We start from the raw sequence: 25,812 nt of genomic DNA, 5'->3' as shown, positions 1-25,812 counted from the left end.
TGGAGAAAGTGTCCTCATTCTTTTTTTTTGTCCTTTTTTAAAGTTGCATAGTATCCTTTGTATAGACGTAATTTTAATTTATTTAGCCAACCTTCTGTTGATGAACACTTGGGTTGTTTCAGATCTTTTGCTGTCACAAACAGTTATATACTAAATAGCCTTGTACATTTGACATTTCATATGTGTGCAGGCATATTTGAGGATAAATTTCTGAAGCAGGTTTAATGAGTCAAGTGGTAAATGATAGGTAATTATTGCCAGATATGTTAATATTTTAGCATATGAGGCAAACATAAATAAAAGATTAGTCTTTAAAATATTAATACTGGAATTTTGATTGGAATCGCATTGTCCATAAAATAATTAGAGAATAATGTATGTAGAATAACAGTAGGATAGAATATAGAATAATAGTAGCCACCATGGTAGAATGATGTAGAATACATTTAGAATAACAGCAGCTGCTGTTACTATGTTTTTATGATGTGGTAGTGGGCATTCAGAACAGTAAATTATGGTAGTAGTACATACTTTATTTCATTTACTCCTCCAAACAGTTCATTTTGTGCATATGAAAACTGAAAACTAGAGGGGTTTCCTGACTTGCTTATGTGGCCAGTGAATGGATTAAGGATCAAAAGATTGGTTTCTGAGATTCTATCATCTTAGCTTAAATTCTGGCTCTGATCTCTTGAGCAGGTTACTTAATCTCTATGAGCCTTAATGTTGCTGCATGAAAATGGGAATAATAATAATAATAATAATATAATAATAATAATAATAATAATAATAATAATAATAATAATAATAATAATAATAATAATAATAGTAGTAGTATTTACCTTATAGGATTGTTGCCAACATTAACAAATAAGTACAAAAAGTTAAAATCAATGTTTGGCACATAATAAACTATTAAATAAATGTTTGCTGTTTTTTATTTCTTTTTAAGTTTATGATATAAACTGAGCTTTTGGAGCAGTATATTACAGGCTTAGGGATTATTTGTGTTTGTTGGACTTTAGTGAAGACTTATTCTGTAATGATAATATGTAGGTCAATTGTAGAGATAAGTTTCTTTTTTGGTAGTTGTCATCCTTAGTTTTGATGGATACTTTAATTCTATGCTTTTTACCTTTTAAAAGTTATTGTTTTATTGCACAGATTATTCGAATAAAAATTATTTGGAAAGATCATTTCCGTTTTTGTACAAGTAATTAGATCAGATTTATTCTCCGGAAGTATTATCAATGGTTCTGAACCAAATTAGACCCAATGCCACTTCTTTCAACATATATTTTGTAATGCCCCTTTGACTATCCTGAAATAAAATTCATAGATGATAAAAGTCTATCTACACACAGAATTTTAAAAATATCAATATACTGCCCAATTATAAAAGAGAATAAAAGTACTTAAAAAAATTAAATGCTAGTATTTCAGTATATAAAAGTTTAGATGTGACCGCACTCAGCCACATAATGAAGTAATCAGAAGCATATATAATCATTATGACTGTAACAGCTACAAACGCAGACTTGCTGGTATGCTATATTGGTGATCTAAACACCTTAGTTGTTACTTTCAATTACATGGTCTTTTAAAATAGTAATTAGCCCTTATAAGAGTTTTGAGCAGAATGAAGTAGTTCTTTCCTCAGTTTTCATGTGTTCCTATGGAAAAGCACTTTGTCTTTATATATGAAATAGAGTTAGGATCTAGATTCAGGGAATTGTAAATTGTTTTTTCACCCATGAGTATCTGACATCCAGCACTGTATGGTGCAATTCATTGAAATCATTCCACCAATTTCAGGGTGTTTAGTATCCCGGGCCCCTACCTATGAATACTAATAGTGTCCTTAACTGAACCAGAAACTCCCCCCAAAATTTCTAAAACATTCTGGGCAAGGGAGTAACTGCCCCCCCATTGAGATCCATTGTTTTGGTTTTATAAACTATTTGTTACATAAATTAAATTCTGGTGTTCTTAAGGAAAAAATTCTTTGATAGCATCACTACTCAGTTTTTTAAGGTTTCACAAACAAATAATAATAGACAGTAATATATGTTACTTACTCATATTTACATGCCTCACTTCTAGATAAACTTGCCCCCTCTGAATCAGACTCATTACCAGATTTACTCTTTGAGTTTCCAGCTGTACCTAGACCATAGTTAGGTTACCAGGACCCTCTAACAAATGTGAAGACCAGGGCCCTCTAATGAGGGTAAATACCAGGGGTGTATCTGAGAATGATTAATTCTTTCATTTCTTTTCTCTCCTTTCAGTGGGGTCTCCTCCCAAACCAGGGCCAGCATCCCCTAAGGAGGATCAAAATCAAGGAGAGAAAGCAGGATTCAAACTCATGTACTGAGACACTCACACATACACCCAAGATAAAAGCCAAACCAATTCTGGAAGACTCACTTTGATACAATAGTATAAAAGCGTATACATAAGGAATTTTATGCCATTTTCTTTCCCTTTGGCAAAACAGTTCTAGTTGAGTATGTGTTAGAGTCTTAAGAGCCACTGAGGGGCCATCATTCCTCAGAGTCTCAGGAATATTGGGACTATGTGGTGTTACAGTAAAATATCATTTTCTTTCTTTTCATGGGAGCATAGCTGAAGATCTCCCAGTTTTTGCAAAATATACCCTGGGGGACAAAAAGATTGAACAGAGCTCTCATTAACCATTATTCTTTCACGTGGCAGGCATTACCGACAGGTAGATCAGTATCTGGCATCGTCTCAGGATTGCAATTCCCTAGCACAAGAATGGAATGTTTCCTACCTGCCATTCCAGACAGTGTTGCAGATGAGCCTTGGTCTAATGGGGAATTTCTTGGTGCTGGATGACCAAGGGACTTCTCCACCCGGAAGGGAAAGTCCAATTAAAGCGGCACTCTGTTCAAAACCATATGACCGAGTCCTACTCATTCCCCCTGCAAAAAGTAAAATTCCAGTCAAGGCAGCCCAGTGAGAGAGGAATGCCTTGGTGTCATCATATGCGAGGTTCCACCACTTAACCAGAGATGCCTTACAGACCAGGACCAGAACCGTGTTTCCTTTACCACAGAATCAAAAGCACCATGGGCCACAATGCCCGCTTAGTGGCAAGTGCTCAGGGCTGTCCCTGAGACAGAAGTGCTCAAGGAGATGCTGAACAAGTGGATTTTGTATTTTTTTCTGTATTTTACAGATTTAAAATACTGTCTGTATTTTAGATAAGTCTATCCTAAATACATCCTTCAAACTTGGTGAAACTTCTCATAAAGTTACTTACAGAAAGGTAGTATTTTTACATGGATGCCATAGATCTGATTATTTCACTGTGTGAAATTCTCCAGTGGCTTCAAATTGCTGTTACAATAAAGACCAATAACTATGCTTAATCTTATCTCCACCTCCCTCTATAGCTAGATAACCCACCTGTTTCCTCCTTTGCTTTCTACTCTTTACCTGGCTTTTGTTTTTTGGTTGTTTTTTAATTTTTAAAGAACCTAGTTTCTACACCGTCCCATTTTAGGATTTTTGCATGTACTCTTTCCCTCCTATTCCAATATAATTTTTGTGTGTAATTATTCATTTGTATATTCTCCATGTACGTTGCCACCTTGACAAGTGTAGAAACTATGTCTACCTTGTTTATCACTGTATCCTTACTATCTAGCAGTGTATTCAACACATAGTAGATATTTAGTAAATAACTGGGAGAATTATGGATATATGTGAAAAGTTTTATGGTTTTTTTCTTTAGGTTAAAGAAAGACCTGATGTGGGAGTTTATATCAAAGATTTATCAGCTTATGTGGTAAATAATGCTGATGACATGGATAGAATTATGACACTGGGCCACAAAAATCGTAAGTATAGTGCATAATTGTGATTAAACCTTTATGTCTGGAGTAGCCTGGTTTAGAAGCAAAGCTGGTGTGGCATTTTGCCTGTGAAGACTGGGTATTTACATTTTTCAAAAATCCTGCCTCTTTGATTATATATTGTGTGAAAAGCATCTGTGAATGGAAGATATGATAGACTGCTTTTCATGCCGACCAAATTTTGTGTCTTAATAATAGTGCTATGTCTTTGAGACTCTTGTGTATCTGTCTCTTTGTAACATTTATTGAGCACTTCCTATATGGTAAGTGCTTGTGCTAATGCTTTATGAGAATGATCTCTTTTAATCCTGAAAGTGGACTAAGAAGATAATAAATTCCTATATTGTGACTGAGGAAACTGAGACTTAAATTAATTTGTCCAAGGTCGTATACTATTTAGTAAGTAAGAGTTAGTATTTGAATCTACACCATTAGTCAGCATTAACCAGGCACTATAGTGCCTCCCTTTTGTTGACCAAAAAAGCAAATAAAATTAAATTAAATGGCATTCTTTCAAGAAATCACTTCACATTTTTTCTAAATAAAGAGCTTCAGCAATATTGCTAATGCCCCAGGCCCAGTACTAATGAAGCTGCTGACAGCAGAGACTAGAGGTAACAGGTAAGAGCACAAGACATGATCATTTTTTAAAAGTTTTTTTGACTAGATTAAAAATCTAGCAAACTCAAGGAAATGAAACAAAAAATTGAAAAAATCAGTTTCATTCTTATAAACCAAGTAATAGAAAGAAAAAGACCAAATTTTAATAGGAAATGAGCAAAAGATACATATGAATATGTTTACGAAGAACTGTACACAGCAATAAACATATGAAAAGATGTTCAACTTCACAAGTAATAAGGAAAACGCATATTAAAGCAACAGTGGGAAATATTTTCCCCATCAGTTTAGATAAAGGGAGATCCAGGTTGGTGAGGCTCTAAACAAATGGGCACTGGTGATGGGAATATAAAGTGATATAGCTTTTTTGAAGGGTAGGATAGCAGCATCTGTTGACGTTTTAAGAATGCATTCTTTTTGACTCACTGTCTGCATTTCTAGATATATAGTCTAGAAAAATATTTTTAGGTGTAGACCAAAAACAGAAAACCTTATTGCAGTACTCTGTGTGATAGCAAAAAGTTTGACACACTATAAATATCAATAAAATACTGGTTATATAAATTATGGTACAAAAATACTGTGAACTAGACTATAATGAGGCTGTAAGAAAAATAATGGGTTAAATGTACATGTAGAGGCCTGCAAGATTTTCAAGATACATTGTTAAATGAAAAAGAAAGCTAGTTAACACAGTGTCTCCTGCATCATCCCATTTATATATGTGTAAAAAAGCTGAATTAGAATACTGTATGTTTATGTTAGAATACTATATGTATATGTCACTTTATGTTTTTTGTATATTTGTATTTTGAATTTTTTACACCAGGAATATGTTCATGTATTGCTTATTTTATTTAAAAATTTTTTTAACATAGAATCCATTCACAGTAGTGACCAAAATCTTCCATTAGCTTTACCCAAGAATTAATTTAACTTGGTATGTGACATTTGTTGAAGGGAAATGAAAAAATTCCAAGAGAAATGAAAGGATAAGGAGATTTGAAGAACTAAGATAGCAGACAGAAAGATACTCTTAATTAATAAATAGACTGAATTCAAGAATTAAACAATTAGTACAAATAGTCAACTAGAAAAGTTTTCACATAAAAATACAAAATTTATCACATTGAAATATAGTAAAATAACTCTAGTGGAAATAGCAGAGGGTGGAAATATGACAATAAAAGCTGCTATTCAAAATAGATGAAAAATTGATACAAATATAAAATTTCTATCTATTTTGTACAGGTGGTCATAGTATAGAAATAGTTTTGCACTGAAGAAAATAAGTCATTTATCTCATGAACAAATACACAGCCTGCCTAGCAGCTAAAATGCACACGTAAAATAGTTAGATACATTTATATTGTGGGCATCATTGTAAATAGATTTAATATTTCTGCAGGGGAGTGTTTTTCAGCCTTTAAATCATGATTCTTCTTTTTAAAAAATTGTCTTTTTGCATAGGTAATCCATACACATGGTATAAAATTGAAAGGCACAGAAGTATGTGTTGAAAAACAAGTCTCTCTCCTACCCTTGTGTCTTAATCACCTGGTTCCCATCCCTGGCGGCAACCTCTGTTAGTTTCTCAGGTGCCCTTCCTGGTATAGTCTATGTGTGCCCAAGTTTGTGTGTTTTTAGGGAGAGTACCTGTTCTCTATCTTTATGAGTCGGATAATAGTATTCTTTATTCACTTAACAATGTTATCTTGGAGATCATTTCACATTAACACATACTAGTACATGTATAGTCATTTCTAAGTAACTATATAGTAGTTATTTCATTGGATGGATCCACCTAATTTATTTACCCAGTCTTTTATTGATTGGCTTTGGGTTGCTTTCACTCTTGCTATTATGATCAGTACTGCAGTAAATATTCTTATATATACATGAGTTTATACACATGCAGGAATATTTATAGGGTAAATTTTTTCATACCTTCTTGAAAAACATAAAAATTTAATTTTTTATACAAAAGTAAATATTTTGACAAAAATTACAACCGTGCAAGTGCTTTGTCTTATTTCCATTATGTGATATGTCAGTAGGTTGGAGCATTCATTCTACTTGATTACTGCAAGCTGTTCTCTTTTAGGGATTATGAAGTTCAGTGTAGTCACTTTTGATAGCATATGTGTTGCATTGCTTTATTTTCACAACCAGAATTGTAGAAAAATCACAATCCATAAATAGCATGCTTTACTTATAGTGTAAAAACAATAGGTATTAAAATATTTAATGACTTTTTCAAGTTACATGTTCTTTCCCACTCCAAATTGGAAAACACTGCTACAGTTTGATTTGATAACCACACAGCCATAAAACTATTCCTCTCCTTTGACCTGCTAGTTCCAGTTTAGAAAATACATCCCATGCATATAACTCTAAAGTGAAAGGTGTCTGCTCAAAGATACTCACATTAGTGTTCTTTATGAAGACCTAAAATAAGAAATAATCCCAAGTATCTCTTAGTAAGAGAATAACAAAATCAATTTTAGTGAAAATTCAAGTTATGTTTAAAGGGAAATATATGTAGGAGATAAGTGGAAAAAACCAGAAGATAAAATAAGACCTACTACTCTGTGGAAATATGTATATGTGTCACTACTGATTAGATGATTTGAAGTGGTGTAAGATTTACTAGTTTTTTAAAATATTTTTGGAAAAATTTATAAATTCATAATTTGATTTAAAAGAAAATAGAAAAATATAGTATGGAGTCACAAATCTTTGCATTTTCTTTCACTGATTTTTTCTTTTACCTTCTTTCATTGGGCTTTACTGTATCAGTGCAATTTATGTCCTAGTTATGACTTCTATAGCCTTTTGCTAATGAAGAATATCCTTTTAATGTTTAAATTCTAAAATCACATCTTGCATGGAGAAGTTCTACATGAATATATAGTAGGAAAATAGTTTTGACATTGGGTAAAATTAACATAATGCTTTTAAAATACTTTGGAATCTAAGGAAAGAAAAAATACATGCCTATTGTAAAAACTGAAACAGACTTTTTTCCCCCTTTATTCATACCTTTTTCTTTGCACGATATATTCATGTAAAATATTTATGCATACATAAATTTGTAGTATATTTTGAATGGATTCTTTTCTTTTACAGAAATGGAATTACACTATATATTCCTGTCTTTTTTCTCTCATTCACATATTGTTGGTATCTTTCCATGTCATTCAGATCTACCTTATTTTTTTTTACAGACTGTTTAGTAATCCATAGTGTGACTATTCTTTAGTTAATTAACTGCTGTCCTATTGGTTGTTTCTGATCTTGCTGTTGCAGACAATACTGCACTGACTAACCTTGTATCATCTGATGTATATACATGCAAGCATTCCTGTGGTTTAGATTCCCAGAATATAACACTTTGTAGAAGCATCTGAAATAGCAGTAATTTTTCAAATTATTTAACATGTGTTTTTATGTGAATTAGTTATTTGTTTAGGCCAGTAATACTTGGAATTGAAATTAAATGTTTTATCCTAAAAACTTGTTTAATAGGAAAAAATTACAGGTTTTTGATTATCAACATAAATTGTCAGGGAAATTTCTAATAATGGCTAAATACATCTAACCATTTATGTTTTTGCCATGCTCTCTGGTTTTTGGCTGGATATTATTTTTAAAGGAATTCCATATTAACATACTTTTAAATAATTTTTTTATTTTAGGTTCTGTTGGTGCAACTAATATGAATGAACACAGTTCCCGTTCCCATGCCATCTTTACAATTACTATAGAATGCAGTGAAAAAGGCGTTGATGGTAACATGCATGTGAGGATGGGAAAGCTCCATCTTGTAGATCTTGCTGTAAGTAATAGGATGCTACCTAAGTGATAACTCTTATGATTTCTTTCTTTTTTCTTTTCTTTTTTTTTATAAGTGAATAGAAATTCAAGTGAAAAGAAGTGATTATATATAATTTTAAGTTTTACTTGTGTATATGTTTAACTTATTCTTAATTATGGAATATTTCAAACCTATACAAAAGTAGATAGAATAAATCGTACGATGATTTCCCATGTACCTATCACCCAGTTTCAACATTTATCAGTTCATGCCAGTCCTGTTTCATCTCTACTCTCAGCTACTTCTTTCCTTCCAGTATTATTTTGCAGTGAATTCCAGGTATAATATCAGATTTTTTTTTACTGTTAAAATACTTTTTTTGAACTTTGGTGTTTTTTGTTTTAGCTTTATTTTTGTCTCTGTTTATTGCTAGGGTTCAGAAAGACAAGCAAAAACTGGAGCTACTGGACAGCGCCTAAGAGAAGCTACAAAAATCAATCTTTCGCTTTCCACCCTTGGTAATGTAATTTCCGCCTTGGTTGATGGAAAAAGCACTCATGTGCCTTACCGTAACTCTAAATTGACTCGTCTTCTTCAGGATTCCTTAGGAGGAAATTCAAAAACCATGATGGTAAGACTTAACTGGTGGTTTAGCTATCATCAGGCAAATTTAAGTTTCCTGTTTATGCTAGTAATTGGTATTCATCACATTTTAAAAACTATTATGTTACTTTTTAAGATATATGGTTATTTTTTAATACATCATGATTTAGTAGCTCGTAATTGTATTGTTTGGAAACCTGTGTGGTGATGCCCTCTTTTGTAAGAAGGCCAGAGTGGAAATATGGTCCAGAATTCTTTTTGATATATTACTGATACTGATATATTATTAATAATGATATATCCATAATTCATATATTCATATTATATATGTTCATAATGGTATTAATTTTAATGGTGTCAAGTGTAAAGTGTTTCATATTTCTAATTTAACAGTGTGCAAATATTGGGCCAGCAGATTACAATTATGATGAAACCATCAGTACTTTACGATATGCTAATCGTGCTAAGAATATTAAAAATAAAGCCAGAATTAATGAAGATCCAAAGGATGCTTTGCTTCGTCAATTTCAGAAAGAAATAGAAGAACTGAAAAAAAAGCTTGAAGAAGGTAACTTTTTCTCAAAATATTAGTCTTACCAGTAAGTTGCTTAACTGGTGTTCTAATAAAAACTGCCTGTTAAAAATTCTTTGGGCTTCTAACACTGATATTTAAAGGAATATTTCTGCAAGGTAACTTGATATGTACTTTAGCATTTTCATATTACACTCAAGTAAAATTATATAATATTGGCATATATGATTCTTAAAATTCATTTAATTTAAACCTCCCAGTCCCCATGATCTTTCATATAACCACTTATTAAATAATGAAGTTTTGTTTGTCTCTGTGTGAGAACAAGTTCTACCATGTATGTGTTCAGTGAAAATGACCAGAGTTCTTTGCAATAGTTCTTAAATAGTCACTTTTGTTTGATGTAAACAAAGGGAGTCATGGGTAAACCTACTTTACTGTAAATAAAAATTCATTGCTTGAAAATTCTTAAATTTGAACATGAGATTCTGTTTTGGAAATTCTTTTCTAACAAGATGGTATTAGAAAGTTAGAATATTTGAAGACCTTATTCATGAGGGTAAGAAATTTACCATCCATCATTAGGTGCTCAGTGACTCCCTGAACCTTCCTGCTAAGAACTAGCTGGTAGAGGGCTCCTTTGCAAACCAGATGAATAGAGGGCTTTGAAATTTCTTCTCTTTAGTCTGGGGAAACTGGTTAGATCAGATATGAAATCCAGAGATGGCAACATCATAAACGTTTGGAAAAGATGCTGATTCAATAAACTTGAGTAAAATTGTTGAGGAAAAGCAGTAATGAAGCTGCTTCTTAGGTAATGAAATTTGGTATTTTAAATGTGACCACTAGGTGGTATTTATAGTCAGTATGTTTTAAAGATTGAAAATTTCTTAATTTGTTAATGTTGAGTTCATACCTTTATTTTGCTGACTTAAAAATATTTTTTATTGTGGTAAAATATACGTAACATGAAATTCTCCATTTTAACTACTATTGTATACAGTTCTGTGGCATTAAGTATACATTCACATTGTTCTGCAATAATCACCACCATCCATCTCCAAGACTTTTTAATTATCCCAAGATGAAACTATACCCATTAAACACCAACTCCCCATCCCTCTCTCCCTCACTCTCTGGTAACCCACTCTTCTACTTTTTATTTCTATGAATTTGATTATTCTAGGTACCCCATATAAGTAGAATTATATGTATCCTTTTGTGTCTGGCTTATTTTACTTAGCATACGTCCTCAGTGTTCCATATTGTAGCTTATGTCAGAATTTCCGTCCTTTTAAAGGCTGTATAATATTCCACTGTGTGTATATACCATGTCTATTTATCCCTTCATTCATTGATGGACACTTGGGTTACTTCTACATTTTGACTATTGTGAATAATGCTGCTTTGTATGTGGGTGTACAAATACCTGTTTGAGTCCTTGCTTTCAGTTCTTTTGGGTATATACCCAGAAGTGGAATTGCTGGATAATATAAAAATATAATAAATTTCATTTTATTTATGTTCTTATGATATTTTGTTTTTATAATCCAGTTAACAGTTTTATAATCCAGTTAATAGAATTGATTAAACAATTCAAAAAATAGACAAAAATGTTAAAAGAATAATTTTTTAACTTTCTATGTTGAAATAATTTTAGACTTACAGAAAAAACAAGTACAGCAAGGAAAGTTCCTTTATACCCCTTTTCACCCAGCTTCCCATAATGTTAAACATCTTACATAATCAGGGTGCAATTATTGACACCAGAAGTTTACAGTGATGTAAACTTATTAGCTAATCCACAGATCTTACTAGAATTTTGACAATTTTCTGTCTAATACCCCTTTTCTCTAGTCCAGAACCCAACTGAGGGTCACACGTTGCATTTAGTTGTCATGTCTTTTTAGTCTCCTCCAGTCCCCAGTTCCTCAGTCTTTCTTTGCCTTTTATGATTTTGACACTTTTGAAGCATACTGGTCATGTATTAGTAGAGTGTTCCTCAATTTGGATTTATCTATAGTTCTCTCATAATTATTCTGCAAGTTTTCTCTACTATAAATCTATTATTATTTTCTTTGAAATTAATGTGTATCTCATGGGGAGATACTTTGAGATTTTACAAAGGTCCTGTTTCTCATCATACTTTCTTCAACTAATTTTAGCATCTACCAAGGTTTCTTGCCTACAACAATAGTTCTGTGGCATTTGCTCAGTGGTTACTTTCTCTTCCCATCATTCCTACTCATGTTTAGTGTTTAGAATTCTATTGTAAAGGAGAGCAGTCTCTTCTCCCCTACTTATTTATTTACCCAAATATTTATTTATATCAGTATGGACTCATGGATATTTATTTTAGTCAGTGGCTTATAATATAGTAATTTCATTACTTATTTTATTGTTGAAATTGTTCCAGCTTTGACCATTTAGGAGCTGCAATATCCTTTCAGCATACTCCTATCAGTTTGTTTTTTGAGCACTTCCTTATTTCCTGGCACCATAGCTGTTTTGGGCTCAGTTTGTGTTTTCTCTACCTTCCATCTATTTCGCCCTAGTTCCTTTCATTGGAGAATGGTATTTAGAAACTAAAATTTGGTTATTAGGTATGCTCATTGCTCCCAGGGTGTCATTGTTTCTAGGCCTAAATAACAAATATTTTTAAGTTTTTTAATCTTAAAAACATTTTTTAATCAAAATATTTTTAATGAATTTCTTCTCCCAAGACTGTGGTTTCTTTCCATCTTTTATTTACAGGTTCAAATATTATCTTATGATAAATGTATATTTACTTTTCCCCCCCAGTTATCTTTATTTTCTTAGAAATTTCACATGGGGACAGCGGTAATTTTAAATAAGTACTTTGAAGGTAATGTACTGATTTACATTAATAGTAGTTTAATTATTCCCTATTTAATTTTTTAAATTAACATAGTCATCGTACAAATAAGCCCTTCTTATTTTTAATTATTTTTTGTGATGTAGTCCTAAAAGTGGGATCACTGTTTTAGATGACAGTTTCATAGCTCTTAAAACATAAACAGGTTGGATGAGTTATTTAAAATCTTAAAACAGAAAACTGAGGAGAAAATGATCCTCAAAAGTGGTCAATAGTTTTTAAAGATTGAAATAATAACTCTAACATGTAACATTTAGAACTGCATTTAAACTAATCATTTGAAATTTTAAGTGGGTCAGAATTTTAACGTCTCTTTAGGAACTTAAAAAAAATAATGCCTCTGTGTACATCGTATCTGCTTCTGAGGTTAGCATATCTGATACACTGTCTAGGAATATTAAAATAAGGTTTGTTTAGGGCACAAAAACTTAATGAAGAAAGTTGATACAGATACTTCTTAAATAGCCAATGACCTGGTACAGAATAAAAATCATTGTATTAACTCTGTTCAAGGGGAAGAAATATCAGGCTCTGATATCAGTGGGTCAGAGGAGGAAGATGATGAAGAGGGTGAGATTGGAGAAGATGGAGAGAAAAGGAAAAAAAGAAGGGGTAAGTTCTTTTTAGTGTTCTAGAAATTAACTGAAATTGCTGCCTCATGATAGTTTAACATTCCTAGGGCATTTGGGCCATTTTTAATTGTGGTAGCACTTTGAACAGAGGAAGTCTGCCATATACCTGGTTAACTTTGCATATTTTTCCCCTCCTATACTGATCTCCTTTTTCAGGATGAATCACCATTACCATATGTTGTTGTTGTTTTTTTTAAACAATTTATAGTTATAAAAATCTGTGATAGTATAAAATTTCATGTAGGGTTTTAATTTTATCTGAGGGCTTTTATCTATGCTAGGGACCTAACTTTAGGAAATTAGGATGATGTGGAGCTTTTATGAAGCATGATTACACTTTAGAAGTCATTGGATTTTTTAGTAATAAATTTGTAGGAGGATTCTATTTTTTAATAGAATGTAAAATGTATTCTTTTTATAAAATGTACTCCCATTCTCACTCTATAACAGGACATTTGTTGGCAGTAAGACTGTTTATTGTGGTAAAGATATAGATGACATGCAAAAGAGAGAGAGGCATATTATAATGGCCTACATTTCAAACCTTTTTGCCCTAAATATTTGTTTCAGAACTCTCTTCCATTAATGTGGATCATTGTTTTCAAGCTGGTGCATATTTTGCTTGTCTTATTAAAATGTTGTTGCTGAAAATAAACCCATCACTGCTTGATCAGGAGTCCCAAATTTAAAAGTCATAATAAAGATTCTGTAACTTCAAGAGACAGGAAAAACATGATTTAGAGCAAGAGCTGGCAAGTCTCCTGGCCAAATCCAGCCTAACTACTTGTTTTTATAGATAAATTTTTATTTAAAAAACCATGCTCATTTGTTTAAATTCTGGTCTACGACTGCCTTCACATGAGTCTGTATGGCCTGCAAAACCTAAAGCACTTATCATCTGTCCCTTTACAGAAAATGTTTGCTGCCCTGATTTCGAGAAATGGTTCTGTGTTCATACCTATTTCTTCACAAAGTAAACTATTCAAAGCTAAAGGAGATAGTAGATTTGTTAAAAATTAAATTTTAAATAGAAAAAAATGCCGCTGCTTAATATGTTAAAATATCTAATAGTAAAATATCTTCCTTCCAGGCTTAGAAATTTTAAAATTTTCAGTGAGCCTTTCTAAGTTTTGCTGTGAAACCTTAAACATACATAATTATATATGATAGTTTGCTGTTTTGGAGGGGAAGGAGTGAAACTGGAGACAAAGCTGTCTGTATTAAAGAGTAATGTATCATTGCTGTAATTTTAATTGTTCGTGACTTTAAAATGTAAAACTCAGTTCCTTTAACTTATCAACCTTAATAGTTTAAATAGACTTAAGTGTCACCAAATGACTAATTTTTTATTCTTGTCATTCCAACCCTCTGAATTACTATATTTTAAATGAATAGTGTGGTTTGCCCACAGTGGATACTTAAAGGAATACATTTTCTCATTCCCCTGTTTGGCTTTGTAATTAGAGAATACTGTATAGACTACCAAGACTGGTTTTAAGGAAAATAAGTTTTGGTTCTTTAATACAAAGCTTGATTGTCCTTTAAAATTCTTTCTCTGGAACTGAATTTTTCTCTGTGTATGTGTTCATTTTCTTGTTTCCTCTTTCTTTGGTTCCCGTTGGGCTCATTTCTTTGTCTTCCAGGCAGTAGCAGCAGCAGTAGTTCAGACTCCACATGTTCTGTCATAGAGAAACCTCTGGATAAGTTCTTGCCTAGTGAGTGGTAGCTCTTAAATTCTCTAACAGAGCTTTGGCTTTTCCATGACCCATGGACTTCATTTGGGAAATGCTGCACTGTTCCCTGTCATTGCTTCAAGAGTCTATGTTGGACTCCTCAGTAAAACAAAGCATGTGATGATTTTTCCTCCCCTCTTCATTGCTTCCAGTTAACCATAATTGTTAAAACATATGCTTAAGCTTATGTTTGAGACAATGGAAGAGAGATTCATGCTTTTGCAGTTGAGATAATGTAAAGAGAGCTAGTAAGCTGTACAAAAGAATAATTCTTGTGGTTCGTTTTTAAGTTTCATGATACATTGCTCATTCTAGTCAGTGTAAGGGACATGTAAGAACAAATTCTGAATTTCTAAAGGTACAAATTATATTTGGAAGTACCTCAGTACCAATTATAACATTCATTATAGTTACAAAGATTTCTACGCTTCGGTGTCCTATTCTTAGGGGCAGTTTAAGATTGAAAATTCCCAAATAAAGAAAAGCATAAAGTTTGAGCAAGTAAAGATAAGTTGAATAGTTTTTTATTTCAAATGGCCATTTTATCCCTTTTTCTAAATTACCTGATTGATCTTAAGAAACTTTCGAAGATATGATGAGAGAATTCAGATCCACAAGAAATTGTTTATGCAGAATCTGTCTAGACTTATTTCAAACCTAAAGGCTTTTTCTTAAGCCGTAATTTAATAAATTAAGTTCAAAGGTCCTATTAGTTTTATTTATATTTTGTTTTCAGAAGGAAAGAGAATTGATGCTTTTTTGTACTACCTTGCAGCTTACTGTCTTTTAAAGCATTATCTATACATGTACCTTTCCAAAACTAATAACAAACCATTTGGTTATTGTTCTTATACTTTTAGCTTTCTAGAGGAAGAGTTCCAAGAATATTAGGAATATTTTCTCTATGTAGTCCATTCTTACATTTTACCAAGATAATTAATTTCAGAGAAGAACTTATAAAATACATGAAATTGCTTTAGAAACTATATAGAAGTCTGATTTTTTATTATAAACTGCAAATATGAGAAAATACCTTAGTGGGATGTATTACAATGTAATTTTCTGTTTTAAAATTGACCTTTATCTTTAAAAAGTAGTTACATGAAAGTATGTTATGAAATGAGTTGTACTTTATTCAGTTCAAGCAGTTTTTTAGTTACTATTTATATACCTAGAACATAACATTAAGTTCTTTTGTTGCGATGTGGGTGTGTTGCTGAGTGGAGAGATGGTTGTCCCGGCATGTGATGGCTGTATGTAACCTGTATGCTCCTTCCCTTTTAAAATTATGAATGGCCTTTTTTTAGGTGTTCTTTGCTTGGATCATTTACTTCTATAGAATCATTATTGTAATTGCCTTTAAGAATCTACTAATAGATTGAATGCAAATTTATTGTTATTCAGGTGTACTTCCCTTTATGCAGTAAATGTGTTTTTTTTCCCTGAAAAAATTGCTTATAAATCAACTTGGAAAATCAAATATATTGGGAGAATTTCCTGTTTTTAAAACTTCTTTATTAAATACTTTTGTTAATCACATAATCACTACAAATTACTATAGTTTTTCTGTTTAGTTGGTTGACATTTTTGTGTTGGATTTTCTTAAAGAGGGGCACACCTGTAATATAGCCTTCTATTAGAAGGTCATCGAATTGGGAAATTTTGAAAATGGACAATGTAAATTTTGCTACTTTTAACTTACTAATTTTTAAAATTGTCTTAATTTTCTGTTTTGTTCTTTTAGATTATTTCGCAGGTATTAGCAGGTTCCCAATTCCATGTCCACCATTAGTTGTTGAAGTGTTATATTTGCAGAAGTTTGGGAGTCAGTGTGAGCTTTTAAGATTGATTTGGATTGTAATCTTAGATTAATTTTCTTATTCTTGCTTAAATTATGTCTCTGATTATGTTGAAATACTTTTCTTTTTACATAAGACTGTTCTATTTCAGTTTTTATAATGATTTGTTTCTGTACTTATACTATAAATGAATGCTATTACAGATTTTTCTTTGTTTTACAAAAGAAATAATGTTTTTCTTTTTTCTCCTCATCTCTGTGCATATGCTTCCTGTCTACGATTTGCTTACTACTTCTAATTGAAAGATCAAGCAGGTTGGTGTGATTGATTTGCACTCCACGTGGTACAATTATTTAAACTATAAAGAAATTTGTTGTTTAATTACATTATATATTTTAAACTTAATGATTTTTTAAGGTAAGTATCTTCTTTTGTATTTTAAAGTATTTTTCAACTTTAGCTTTAAGAAAAACTTCCTTTTTTACTAAATTCTTTAGAAATTTTTTTTTTCAGTTTTTATTGAGGAAGGTATTAGGAACATTATTGTTTCCAAATAAATTTTTTAAGGAAACATTCAGAAGTATTAGATTGGCAATGACAAACACATGAGGTATTCTAGACCTAATTAACAAAATAGACAACAAAAATAAATCTATCATCAGAACCAGATTTTTTAAAAAGAATTTTTCTAAATGTTGGAAATAAAAATGATTTAATATTCATGGATTTTTCCTCCTTTTTTTTTTTTTTAAATTGGGAATCAAATGCCTGTTTACCTATGCTCATGTGATGAAAATGAAATAACACTTCTTTTAACTTTGCCTTGCCAAAGTTTACCTTCACAATTTTGGTTAGAGCACATAGCAGAGGGCAATTTAAAATATTACTGCTCCTGTTAGGCTCAACTAAATACTCTATGATGTTGATACTCTTTTTAGATTTATTTACCTGAAATTTTGTGCTGAATTCTTACAGTTTTAGAAGGAGAAGGGTTCTTTTGTTTGGTTTTGGTTTTGGTTGGTTGGTTTGGTTGATTAATATTTTTTAAAAATCTTTAAAAAACAATGTAGAAATGACTTTTGTGATGTCACGTTTTTAAGTGCCTGGTTAGGAGAGTTGGTACATATTCACATTTAGCTTAAAATGTTATTTGGAAAGAAATACAATTTATCAACTGATTCTGGCTAAAATAATATATAAGTAATATAAATTACTTAAATATTGGATTTTTGAAATTGAACCTAACTATATATACATGGCCATCTTTATGAAAATGCTTTTAAGAGCCCAATAAGATTTTTAGTGCTAAAACATTGGTTTGAAAATATTACCTGAAAGGTTTTGAATAACTAATGCAATTCAGGCATAGTAGTAATTCATCAATAGGTCTGTGCTTTTATATTTCTGCACATAAAATTTTTTAAATTTACTGCCTCTTAATGGTTTTGGGAACTATATGTTTTTAACTAACAAAACAATTGCAACCCTAGAAGCCTAAAAAATTAATCTACATGTGTTGATCAGATCACTTCCTCTGTACATATGTAGTTTTCATATATATGTTTTTTCATCTTATCATATTTGCCATTTTTTCTTTAAGTATTTATAATTCTGAGGTGGAAAGGAAGTTATAATTTTTTAATGCATATACTTACTTTATACTTGAACTTTTATTTTCCCCTCCTCAAATTTCTAAGAAATAGTATTACTGATGGGAGAGTCTTTCTAGGAATTCATTGGGAATATGAGTTAGATTACTTTATCAAATTATTTTTTAATAACATAATTCAGTATGTTCAGTACAGATGACTGTGCCAAAGAAGCCAAGAGAATCAGGTCTACATCCTGATTTTGGGAATGCAATGAATCACACCACACCAAAGCATGAATTTGGATCAGTGCTTTTGTTTACTCTTTCATTTAACTTTGTGTCTTTAGTTTGCTTTGGACTTACATTTCTGTAGAAGTGAAGGGTAATGTATTTGAAACCTCTGGGTTTTTTATATAATTTTAACCCAAAGAAAGCCTGTGAATGATTCATGGTCTCGTGGTTCCTGAAAGAGTATATTCAGATATATATCTCCATCATCTTTATTTCTCAGTTTTCTTTCTTTGTTAGCATGAGGGGTTAGCTTTTGGGTGGAGATATTAACAGTTTGTAAACTCTCCTGCTTTACGCTCTTCTGTGGTCCTTTGGGAAGGAAGTTAAGAAAGACAGAAAGCTTTCAGGAGAGCCTCAGACCAATTCTACGAAAACTTTGATCGTTTCTTTGAAGGAAAGTATGTTTCAAAGAAATTGTATTACCAGAAATGAATTCTCTTTGATTCAGTCTCATAACCAGTTTAATAAGCTAACTTTTGTTTTCTTTTTTTGATTTTTCATTTTAATTTCATGATTTTGAAATTCATTCGGTAGACTTATATTGACCATCCATTATATGTATATAAATACTTGAATAGGCATTATAATCAAAATAATCAATTTGAAGTTGTATTTCTAGCTTGATTATTTGGTAGGATTTCTACTTATGTTTGACACTTGGAATGTGTAATCTGACTTAGGGAGATTTAAGGAACTGAGTTTGACATAATGGCAAGCTATTTTAGTTGACCATTTAAGATATGATGATATGTCATAATGGCTCAGCAACTGTAAAATGCCTGGTTAATTACTATGTAGCTGTTATATAATTAGTATAGAACTACTTCCTTTGAAAATATACTGTGAAGTAAAACTTTCAAGTAATTTTATCAAGCAAAATTTTAGAAAAACTCTGATGATATATATTAAAAACTACTTGCTATAAATTCTGCCTGGTACTTTTACTTGTACATTTTATACCTATTTGTGACTTTTATTTATTCATTTATTTTAATTAATTTTGGGGGTAGGTGTTTTGAGAAGATACTCAATTTTGTACCTGGTTATCAGAAAGAAGTAACTAATCATATTGCTTTTTTGTCCATACATGATATTTGGGGACACAGTTCTTTCCTTGTTTTATTTACTTGGTTTTCCTGTTAATCTTTCCTTCTCTCTTTTTTTTTTTCTCCTTTTCTGTTTTGCTTCTCTTCCACTTACCTTGTTCTAGTTATCATTGCACAATTGGACAATAGTTTGAATTTAGTGATTAGTTAAAAAGTTCTCCTAGGACCATAATAAATAGAAATAAAATATATTATTTAGTTGATTTCCTTAGCATTTGATTTTATATTATGAAGGAATGTATTTGTATATTCAAGATAATTTATATGTCTGAAATGTTGACTCTGAAGTGATTGTTGCAATTAAATGACTCAAATAGGTAAAAAGAAAGTTTCCCCAGATAAGATGGTTGAAATGCAAGCAAAAATTGATGAGGAGAGAAAAGCACTTGAAACAAAGCTTGACATGGAAGAAGAAGAAAGAAACAAGGCTAGAGCTGAGTTAGAGAAACGGGAAAAAGATCTTCTTAAGGCCCAGTGAGTATTACTGAATTGAGTTGGATTCATGATTTAAAAATTTTTTTTATAGGATGTATAAGCAATAAAATTGAATAGTAAAAGCTTGATTTTTGTTCCCACAGGCACTATTTTTGGACAGAAGGTTTTGTTGTTTATGTTATATTTTTAAAAATTGCATCTATTTTTCTTTCATCTTTATATAGGAGAAAAAAATCTCAAATTTGGATGTTACAGGTTAAATCATGAATTAATACTACACAGTTGTGTAATTTGATAGAGATATTATATAATTATATTCCTATTTTGAAATTTTACATCCAAATTTCTGTTAAAGATCATCGATGGATATAGAGTATTCTCATTTTAATTAACAGACAAGAGCATCAGTCTTTGCTAGAGAAATTATCTGCACTGGAGAAGAAGGTAATTGTTGGTGGTGTTGATTTATTGGCAAAAGCTGAGGAACAAGAGAAACTTCTTGAAGAATCCAATATGGAACTGGAAGAAAGGAGGAAAAGAGCAGAGCAACTTCGCAGAGAACTTGAGGAAAAAGAGGTGCTGTGAATTTTTGTTTTTGATTGACACTTCACGTAAGATATTTAACGTTTCTAGTGAAAAGCTGAATATAATCTTGATAAAATTTTAAAGAATATCTATGGGTTGCTTTGAAAGATAATAGTTGCTAAACATTTATATCACGTTAAGTAATTAAATTTGTGATTTAATGAAGAAAATTATTCTGAAGTTTATCACTTTTTGTCATAGCAAGAACGCTTGGATATTGAAGAAAAGTATACCAGTTTGCAAGAAGAAGCACAAGGAAAGACCAAGAAATTAAAGAAAGTTTGGACTATGCTGATGGCTGCGAAGTCAGAGGTTGGTCTCTTAGAAATTGCCTCCTATTGTAGTTCTGAAGTTTTAAAAAAGAAATTTCTTTGATTAAGTATGATTAAGAAAAGGAATCATAGTGTGTGATCACAATTTTAAAGAAATAAAACTTTTGCCTTTGTATGTAACTTTAAATTTCAGGTATTAAACTACTTATTTCCAACCTTTACTAATAATGTGGAATAGACAGTGATAGGTAGTGTTATTCTGTCTACTGTTTTTGTGAAAAGAACTGGGTAAGCTCTTGGAAGATTTCCTAGACCAATGCCCTTTGTCACATGGAATTGTTTTGTATTTAAAATCTTGTTTGTATTTCATATTTTTGTTGATTTTCTGGTAGATGGCTGATCTCCAACAAGAACATCAGAGGGAAATTGAAGGCCTCCTGGAGAACATTCGACAACTTAGCCGGGAGCTTCGACTTCAGATGCTTATAATTGATAACTTTATACCTCAGGATTATCAGGTAAGAGGGAAGTCCTCTGATTTAAATATTAGGTCACTTGGCTGGGGTTAAGGGATAGGGAAGTATCATTTCTAATTTAATTGGTGGTAAATATTTACATTTCATGTTTCAGTGATAAAATTTTCTTGAACTAATGCCATCACATTTCACTTCAGCTGTTAACTTTCTTAATACATAATTCTCTGTTTGAGTATCTGAATATCTGAATAAGAATTTCTCAGCCCTTTGGGGAAAGCCAGATTCATGTAATTCATGTAAAGGTATAGGTCCTGCTTTTTCATTCAGTATTCTTTATTCTGTAAATAGAATAAACAGAACTCCTGTGCTAACTTTTTCTCCCTGTTTATGGACACTAACTCTGTATACGTGTGTGTCAGGGGGGTTGTGTGGTAAAATACATAACATGAAATTTATCATTTTAACTATTTTTTAAAACACAGTTCAGTGACATTAAGGTTATTCACAGTATTATGCAATCATGACTACCATCCTTCTCCGGATAAATGTTCTTAATTCTAGCATAATTTAAAAATCTCGGCGTCTGTTTCTCTTCACTCATAATTTCTGTCTTTTTAGTACATTTTAGTAAACTTTAACATTGTTTTTTTAAAAAATTATTTTGAATCTATATACAGCTTTAAGAAATTTTTCTGAATTTTAGTATTTTTGCCTTAGTATTTTTCTCCTTTGGACCTCAGGTGCGTAGAATTAATCTTTGGTTCACAGTATACCCTCCTTGATGGTCCTTGGATGGCCTGCTTTTATTTAGTTATTTTGAACTCATCACTGAAAACAAAAGCTAGGACCATGACAGTGACCTATATACAACCAAATGGTTTCCCTTTCCCCTCTTCCATCCCTTTGCCTCTTCCAGCTCAAGGAACCACCATCCTGAATCCCATGTTCTTTATTTCCTTGATTTTTTTTTTTTAACAATTCAGTTGTGTCTACATATATTTCTTGAAAGTATATATTTTAAAATTTATAAAAAGTATATCATATAGTATATAATTTTTTCTCTTGGAAAGCCAGTACGTTCTTTGAAATTAGCAGATTAGAAGTACTGTTCAAAATTGTATCTACAAAATTACAGAATATATGCAGTGATGGTCACTCTGTCGTTTCATGGCTTATTCAAGTTCACACAGATTTGTTATTTGATCACAGATCATTTGTTCAATTGGCACAAATCTCTCAGACAACAGTAAGACTAAAGAAGACTGAATCCTGAAAGACCCACACACATTCAGAGATTTTCACAGGAAATTTACCTTTAAACCTGTTATTGAAGTATGCAATTTTGGAAACAATTATTGATCCTTTGTTGATGTTCAGGATCCAAGAAATAATCATATTACCACTTACACTTGTTCAAAACATTATTCTTATTCACAATGTAAAAAAGACAAGGTCATTTTCATATGTATCATTTGGCTTTGGTGTTCTGTCATGCAATATATAATGTTTTGAGACTTAACTTTTTTCACTTAATATATTAAGATATTAGTTGCAGGAATACTTTTCAGTATCTTAAATGTTATTAAATATTAAAAGTAGATCATCTTTGACTCTTTTAAAAGGAAATGATTGAAAACTACGTCCACTGGAATGAAGATATCGGAGAATGGCAGCTAGTGAGTATTACCTTCATCCTTTCATGAAATAGTTACAGTATACGTTCTGTAAACTGGGATTGTGCTGGCTACCATGGGGAGAAAGGTGGTTCAGAGGATGAATCAAATGAGACTCTGGTAGGGTGGATAAGATACTTTTCTAATTAACTGTATTATAACACATAAAATACTCAGTAGAAATGGTATAGGTCAGTATAAGGACTGAATGACCTCTGAGTCCCTTTCTGTTCTAGCATTCCAATCATGTTTTATGAATGTACTGTCATTATATGTCATAGTAATTTGTGTCATTCACAGTATTAATTGCTAATTAAGATAATTCTTCTCCCCCTCTTTTTTCCTTTTTTGAGAAATGTGTTGCCTACACAGGAAATAACATGAGAAAGCAGACACCAGTTCCTGATAAAAAGGAGAAAGATGTAAGAGTGCTTTTAAAAAAAAAAACAAACTACAGTTTCTTTATAGAAATGCGGGTCACTAAATTGTTATTAACATGATACCTATTAATCAGCTCTGCTGAAAAAAAGGCTAATCTTTTGGGAATAGAGGCTCTAGGATGGGGTGACTGTTAGGGCAGTTCTGCTCACCTTCAGTCATGATGCCAGGCTTATCATTTCTACCACAAGTCATCTTTGGAGACTTTTCCCACCACCTCTCTGGTCTTGGGAATATGGTTAGAGACTAGATAAAATATCTGTCCTTTTCAAAGCTGGTCCTAGTCTTAGGTCAGCAAGAGGAAGTAGCAGCTTTAGGGAAAATGACATTTTTCTTTACTATGAAGGAATTTATAGTGTGTCAGGGCTTATTCACCAATGCTTGGTGAATACATTTGAGATCCATGGCATTAGAAAAAAGGTATCTTTAGATATTTATTTGGTTTTGTCTTTTGTGAATTTTTTCTAGGAGTTTATTTAGCATTTTAAATCTCCCCGAAAATCTGGTTTATATCCTTCTGTAAGAGTGTCTTGGGTTTGTTTCCCTTACATAGCCCTTTGAAGTGGACCTTTCCCACGTGTATCTTGCCTATACTGAGGAGAGCCTCCGGCAGTCCTTGATGAAATTAGAGAGGCCACGGACTTCAAAGGGGAAAGCAAGGCCAAAGACAGGGAGAAGGTAAGTACTAATTTGAGTGAAATAAAGGCAATGAGATTTCTAAGTAGATACATTTAAAGGAAATTTACTTAACATGGTAAGTATTTTGGCTTAATATATTTAACTAAATATTGAAGTCCTTGTGTAGTTATGGCTTGAGCAAATAAAATCTGGCTAAAGAATTAGTCTTCCAGCTTCTTTAGCCCTCCTGAGTAGTAGAATTTATTTTTAATTTATTTTGTTCTTTCCACATGTGTAGTCATTACTATCTTAATCCCTTAATCCCTACACTAATTCTTCTAGTAAGACGCTAATTTGCCTGTTTAGGCTCTCAGGGTATTATAGTTGGCTTATTGGTTTTTCTATCGTAAATATTGCCTCAAGAACCTTGGTATCCTTAGTGACTAGTTAAAGAAAACTTCTCTAACCATCTTTCCCTCACCGTAGGGGGCTTGTTTTGACTACTGACTGTTTTGTATGTATTGTAACGTTGTAACTTAGTCCAGGGAAATCAGGATGTGAGAGCCCTGGGCTAGGGCTTTTTTCTTCTCTTCTTTCCTATATCACGTACTGTTCCAATTATTTAAACTGACTGTAAGACTTTGGGGCTTCTCAAATGATAGGAAATAATAATCTTCCCCCCCCCCCGCCTACTTTGAGTACATAGACTTTTAAGTGACACGTAGGGTGAAGTTTTAAGTTTTAATATTTTTGTATTACATAATCTCATAGACAACCTAACATTTATAAACTTGAGGAGGAGGAATCAGTAGCATATTAGAAGTGTATGAATTTTTACATTCTTCAGTATTTAGGTGCCAAGGGGTTAAAAGCTTTTCATATTGCCAACAGAAGCCATACGTGTGATATTAATGAATAAAGCAAATCAGTTCAGAGAAATACAAGCTCCTCTAGCTCTTTCAGCTTTCCACTTGTAATAGAGGTGTTTTCCTCTTACCTCTGCTGTTAGAAAGAAATGTAACAATGCACGTGTGAGGATAAATGGTAAGACAGTTGGCCTCAGTGTAGGAGAAAAATAAGCAGTGGTGTGGACTGGGGCAAAATGGAGAGCTTCTTACCTGAAGTGAGTGGCTGCCACCCTGTTTTTAATTAGTTTTGGGAATAGAGGGCCCATTGTTTCTGAATCTTCTTATTTCAAAGGAGAAGCCAGAACTCCAGATTATTTATGTCAGATCTCTGTTTTTAGTCACTTTGTAAAAACTCTGTGTTCCTAAAACAAATAAGTAAATAATTTAGTAAGATATTTGGTTACAGTTTTTAGAATGCGTATTTTGAAATACGTACTTTTTTGGTTTAATCTAAAAGAAAAAAAAATGCACTAACATTAGATGAACCAAACCCAGCATTTCTGTAGCCAGAATGAGCTGCTGTGTTATGAAAACAGTCGATGGCCATAAATGCAGACAAATATACACAATAAATGATTTATTGATATTGCATTACATTATTTGGTAATGTTCAATGTGATATTCCTTATTAGAAATGCATAGTTATGTGCTGAGCAAAATTGCAATAAACACGATACATTAGTGGAGCATTTCCATCAGTTCCTACATAGTCATCTGTGAGGTGTTGCTTCAGGTGATTTGTGTGCTGATTTTCACTGAATAAGCACTCACCTTTAGCATACCAGAAGAGATACTCAAGAGGTTGAAATCTGGCAAGCATGCAGACCACTTGAAGTTGTCATTCCGTCGTCACTCTCGGTGGAGTGTGGTGCTGTGCTCTTGCGGTTACTCTGGGCGACCTT

The 25,812-nt window shown here is 32.1% G+C and overlaps 1 protein-coding gene across 5 annotated transcripts in view; it reads left to right on the top strand.

The window, feature by feature from the left end:
• The window catches only part of KIF3A (kinesin family member 3A), a 200,079-nt gene that overhangs the window by 18,508 nt on the left and 155,759 nt on the right, over positions 1-25,812 (top strand). For 4 of the 5 annotated variants that reach the window (XM_074360637.1, XM_045507830.2, XM_074360636.1 and 1 more), the window contains exons 5-16: positions 3,764-3,869; positions 8,204-8,343; positions 8,756-8,953; positions 9,319-9,493; positions 12,867-12,965; positions 19,823-19,979; positions 20,336-20,516; positions 20,727-20,837; positions 21,190-21,315; positions 22,896-22,949; positions 23,300-23,368; positions 23,938-24,062. In XM_074360637.1, coding sequence (XP_074216738.1) covers positions 3,764-3,869; positions 8,204-8,343; positions 8,756-8,953; positions 9,319-9,493; positions 12,867-12,965; positions 19,823-19,979; positions 20,336-20,516; positions 20,727-20,837; positions 21,190-21,315; positions 22,896-22,949; positions 23,300-23,368; positions 23,938-24,062 — 1,541 coding nt within the window. Of the gene's footprint in view, positions 1-3,763; positions 3,870-8,203; positions 8,344-8,755; positions 8,954-9,318; positions 9,494-12,866; positions 12,966-14,628; positions 14,701-16,822; positions 16,832-19,822; positions 19,980-20,335; positions 20,517-20,726; positions 20,838-21,189; positions 21,316-22,895; positions 22,950-23,299; positions 23,369-23,937; positions 24,063-25,812 lie in introns of all 5 variants that reach the window. The other variant, XM_010971594.3, reaches the window with a different exon arrangement.

This window comes from Camelus bactrianus, chromosome 3, assembly GCF_048773025.1.
Source record: "Camelus bactrianus isolate YW-2024 breed Bactrian camel chromosome 3, ASM4877302v1, whole genome shotgun sequence".
NCBI lineage: Eukaryota > Metazoa > Chordata > Mammalia > Artiodactyla > Camelidae > Camelus > Camelus bactrianus.
The sequence above is the reverse complement of the archived record's forward strand: the minus strand, read 5'-3'. Positions and strand labels throughout refer to the sequence as shown.